The sequence below is a fragment of the Egretta garzetta genome, unplaced genomic scaffold, assembly GCF_000687185.1.
Source record: "Egretta garzetta isolate BGI_Z169 unplaced genomic scaffold, ASM68718v1 scaffold792, whole genome shotgun sequence".
NCBI lineage: Eukaryota > Metazoa > Chordata > Aves > Pelecaniformes > Ardeidae > Egretta > Egretta garzetta.
In genome coordinates, this window is record NW_009258950.1 from 142,870 (window position 1) to 147,906 (window position 5,037).

At 35.9% G+C, this 5,037-nt stretch overlaps 1 protein-coding gene across 1 annotated transcript in view; it reads left to right on the plus strand.

Annotated features, from left to right (window-relative positions):
- The window catches only part of XPOT (exportin for tRNA), a 27,615-nt gene extending 22,578 nt beyond the window's left edge, over positions 1-5,037 (plus strand). The window contains 5 exon segments of the mRNA XM_009634299.2: positions 63-179; positions 885-932; positions 2,384-2,455; positions 3,960-4,016; positions 4,507-5,037. Of these exon segments, the coding sequence (XP_009632594.1) occupies positions 63-179; positions 885-932; positions 2,384-2,455; positions 3,960-4,016; positions 4,507-4,533 (321 nt within the window). The 3' untranslated portion in view covers positions 4,534-5,037.

Genomic DNA, 5,037 nt, shown 5'->3' on the forward strand with positions numbered 1-5,037 from the left:
CTTCTGCAGCTGCTGCTAACCATGAAGCAATAATAGAACATGGAATGTTATTTTTCTTTTCAGGAGGTAAAGATGGACCAGTAGGTTTTGCGGACTTTGTCTACAAGCACATTGTTCCTGCATGTTTCTTAGCACCTTTGAAGCAAACGTTTGACTTAGCGGATGCCCAGACAGTATTGGTGTGTATTATGGACATTATTTTTTTTTTTGCTGTCATTCTTGCGGGGCAGATTCAAGCTAAAAAAAGTTATTTTTCTTTTCAGGAGGTAAAGATGGACCAGTAGGTTTTGCGGACTTTGTCTACAAGCACATTGTTCCTGCATGTTTCTTAGCACCTTTGAAGCAAACGTTTGACTTAGCGGATGCCCAGACAGTATTGGTGTGTATTATGGACATTATTTTTTTTTTTGCTGTCATTCTTGCGGGGCAGATTCAAGCTAAAAAAATCTACAGTGGCCATGTGGTGTCAAAGATCCTTGTCTCGCAAATAAAAACCCTTATGTTTCTTTTATTGAGGTGCCTGGATGATTAATTATTGAATATTGCGGTATTGTATTCTGTGGTTCACCTATGCTCAAAATCAAGCTAGAGAATCGTAGATCTGAGTATTTAATGTTGACCTACATTACTTATTAACTAATGTTCAGTGAAAGTGAACACACGCAGGTGGCTGTTCTTTAGCTCATTTTGGGTTCAGCTGCGACAGAAGTTTTTCAGGTTAGAGTGAAACAAAAATTGGAAGGTTGTGGCTGTTACCATTGTATGAGGGGAAAATGAGGGAACAGTGGTATGAACTAGTCCTTGTTTTGGGCCTCGTTAGGTTCTTTGGCTTTAAGTACTTAACCAATATACTAATCAGTCTAATGTTATGTATTATATTGCAGGCTTTATCAGAATGTGCAGTGACGTTAAAAACAATTCATCTCAAAAGGGTAAGCTTCATAATACTCTGCAGGGAATAACTCTTGCAGGTTTCTTTCTAGTACTTTTACCAATTTCTAAAAATTAGATACTTGAGTAAATTTACTTCTGTAATCTTATATAAGATCAATAGGATGACTCTAATGCTGTGTAGGGATACAGGATCCAGTAGTTCTACCTCTTGATAAATTACTGCATTGACTCTTCATTAATAAGAAATATCTACTCACTGATTGTTACTGTGTTTAATCGATCAATTGGCATTCTTTCACTTTTCAGGGTAGCACTTAAACTGACAAAAAAGAGCAATTAGAGATGTACTATAGAGTACTTCTGTGAAAACTAGAGGTATTTTTTGATGTGTAGGAGACTACATTGAAAAACATTTGTGGGGGGGGGAAAAAAAGGATTTTGCATTGTTTAATGACCAAAACACTATAGAGTATTTCCGTTTTTAATGGTAAATGAAACTGTTTCTATGTTTGTGTTACTGTTCCCCACTTTAACTTGCTGGCTAACTTTGTCAAATGCAAGTAAACCAAAAATTGTAAGAAGTTATAAACTGGCAGAGAAGTGATTGTGTTTTAATTGAGGAGAGCTTCTGAGTTTGTTCCTTTATCTCCAAAAGCAACAGAGGGAGAAATCTGTAGAAAATCAAGCTTTGGTAAATGAAAAAACTTATTACAAATACTGTTTCTTTTAACAGTACCGAATCAAATATGGGAAAATGATCTGAAATCTCTTCCCCTCATGTGAACTGTATGCCATGTTCTAGTTCTAGGGTAACTTATGTGCAAATTAATGAAGTTGAGTCACTTTCCACTGGTAGATGTATTAGGTCATGTTTCTATGCTGCCGGGGTACAGTAATTCCTCTTGTGATGCGAGGTATTTGATAGATGCAGACAAAGAAAACAAAACCTAATGTGTTAACTGAAACAGACCTACCTGTCTGCTTCTCAAAGGTTCGGAAGTTCCATTTCATTACTGTTTAGTCCACTGCAAATTACATAGTCAGTGTTACAAAAAGAGAAACACTATTAAATTTCGCAATGGGAGTAGTATGGTAAGGCAGTTGGCAGATACTAATTGCCAAATTTTTTTTCTTTCATATGTCAGATAGTGAAATTAGGGCTGCCTTCCTACTTAACTGACTTTTACAGTTGACATGTCACAAACTGACTGGCTGTATTGTAATTCTTATTTCAGTGCAATTTTCAGTGTGTTCTTCTGCTATGTAACAAAATATAACAAATCCTTAATGCCAGGGTTGAGAAATCTTTTTATCTGTGAAGAGCTGAGAATAACATGAGCATTTGGTATTTGATATGCATAACTTCTCTGTAAAATAGTCATGTAGACCACCTGTTTTCAAACTCTTCTGTACCACACAGTGTAGGGCTATGACTTCCCATTTATATGAAAATACACTTGAACAAATTATGTACTGCTTTTTTCTTTAGGGTCCTGAGTGCATTCAGTATCTTCAGCAAGAGTATTTGCCTTCTTTGCAAGTGGCTCCTGAGATAATTCAGGTAGGAATTCCTGAAAGAACATTTGGAAACCCCTTAACAATCATAAATGTTAAATGGGAACAAAGTGAATACACTGCTAACCTCAGCAAAACTTACTCTGATACTGCATATCGTAATAGGATTAATTTAGCATAAGGAGTAAAGTTACTGCAAGAGTACCTTGCAAGAAAGAGTCCAGTGCATGGGACTGTCTAAGCCATCTTCCTACTTAAATTCAAATTTTAACTTGAGGAAAAAGTATCAGAATACTTAGAGTAATAACTCAAAAGGAAAATGAAGCGTGTTGAATGTATAGAAAGTGCGATGATAAAGGCTGTATTCAACACTACAGAAATTTAAGCCCCAGCACTGGTTCTACTGTCAAAAATTATGTACATCATTAAGTGTGGGGGTTTTGTGTGCTTATTTGGGAGTAGTGTAAGAGGGTTCTCAAAAGTGAAACTTTACACTTGACACTTGTCTCAACGTTAAATACTGCTAGCCATATGGTAAGCGTTGCAATGAAGAAATTGTTAGATGAACACTGACAATTTTAATTGCAACTAATTTGGATACTATATAATTGAGTTTGCTGCATTAGGAGACAACTATACTCATTATTGTTGGGCTTGTTCAGCCTGGAGAAGAGAAGGCTGCGGGGAGACCTGATTGCGGCCTTTCAGTACTTAAAGGGGGCCTATAGGAAAGATGGGGAAAATCTTTTTAGTAGGGCCAGCAGTGACAAGACAAGGGGTAATGGTTTTAAACTAAACCAGGGTAGGTTTAGACTAGATATAAGGAAGAAATTCTTTACAATGAGGGTGGTGAAACACTGGAACGGGTTGCCCAGAGAAGTGATGGAGGCCCCATCCCTGGAAACATTCAAGGCCAGGTTGGATGGGGCTCTGAGCAACCTGATCTGGTTACGGGTGTCCCTGCTCCTGCAGGGGGGTTGGACTAGATGACCTCTAGGGGTCCCTTCCAACCCAAAACATTCTATGATTCTATGATTCTAAGACTTAAACTGTAGAACTCTTAAGTGGTATTAAATACATGCAAGGATCAAGTATTATTATCTCTTGCTGGCTCCCCAGTGTTTTCTGATCTAAGATTATAACTTTCAAGTGACAGACGTGTTCTGCTAGAGTCACTTAGTGTGTACATGATACTAAAGTGTAAGTGATCATCTGAAGTATTCATTTCAATGCTACCAGAAGTTACTGGAAAAGCTAAAGTTTTAGAATCTCCTTGATTGCAGTCCTCTTAGATAGTCCTGTTTCTGTCTATTCAGCTAAAAGTGAATGAGATATCCTATATTTGAAAACACAACCTTTTCACCCCAGAATGTGCTTGACCTGTTGTAGCCTATTACAAATTTTTATCCATAACATGCTTTTCTTTGGTTGCACATTAGAGAAAATATAAATTAATATCAATGACAAGGTATTCCATATACCCCTAATGTATCTTGGGTTGTCTTGTTGCTTCATTTAGTTATTTAGTATTTCTTTTTTCTCTCTTACAGGAATTCTGTCAAGCACTTCAGCAGCCTGATGCGAAAGTTTTTAAAAATTACTTAAAGGTAAATACATTTTTTTTTTTTTACATAGCTTTTAAGTCCATTCGAACTTTGTAACACAATTAAAAGTTGTGGTAGTGACCCGAAGTAAAATATTGCATTATTTAATAGTTTTTAGCTATACGGAATCTCTAAGTACTAAAAGTAGTTATTTGGAAAGAAGGAGCAAACAACAACAACAAACCTACATCTATAGAATTGTCACTTATCCTGAGCACCTTGACATCTCAGTAGCTCAATATTCTTGTGACTTATGTTTTATAGTTGAAATAGCAAAAAAGTGATGCTATGATTGTAAAGAATATGTCAGAATGCTTCATTTTTGAGGGTGCGAGTGTAATTGAATAGCACAAGTCACATCCTTGAACCTAGTGTGTTAACCAGTAAGTTAAACAAGAAAATGAGCTCTGTCAAACTAATTGTCTTACACCTCAACCATTCCATGTCTTATATTTCCTCTGCTTTAAAATGTGTTTTAATAAATTTTTAACAGGTATTCTTCCAGAGAGCGAAGCCCTAAGGAAAGTACTGGAATCTCATGTACCCGTTTCCATAACCCAGAACTCGGGTGGTTAATTTATAAAAACGCTAACTCTTGTGCCATTCAAACTGGTTTTGTTTTTAAGAAATGTTGCTTTGTGCTCACATCAGTACATACTTAGCCTTTCGCAAAAAAAAGAAATGCAAATCCCCCACCTGTCTCTCAAACATGAAGGTATGTGACAACATGAAAAATTATCTGTATACCTACACAAACTTTTATTATGTATAGGATGATTTAAGCTTATGCTGTAACACGTACAGCAATGAAATGACACTTATTTTTGAAATTAAATGTAAAAATCCCTTCAGACCATAGCAATGGTTATTAAAATGTGTACATTTTTGATACGGAGTAAAATGTTTTCATAAGACATAAAATTCATTTGTTCATGTATGGTGACATGAAAATAAAACAATCAAAGTCATTCTTGTAGATAGTCATTTCATTGAAGTTGTCTTAATTATAAAATATATATATACC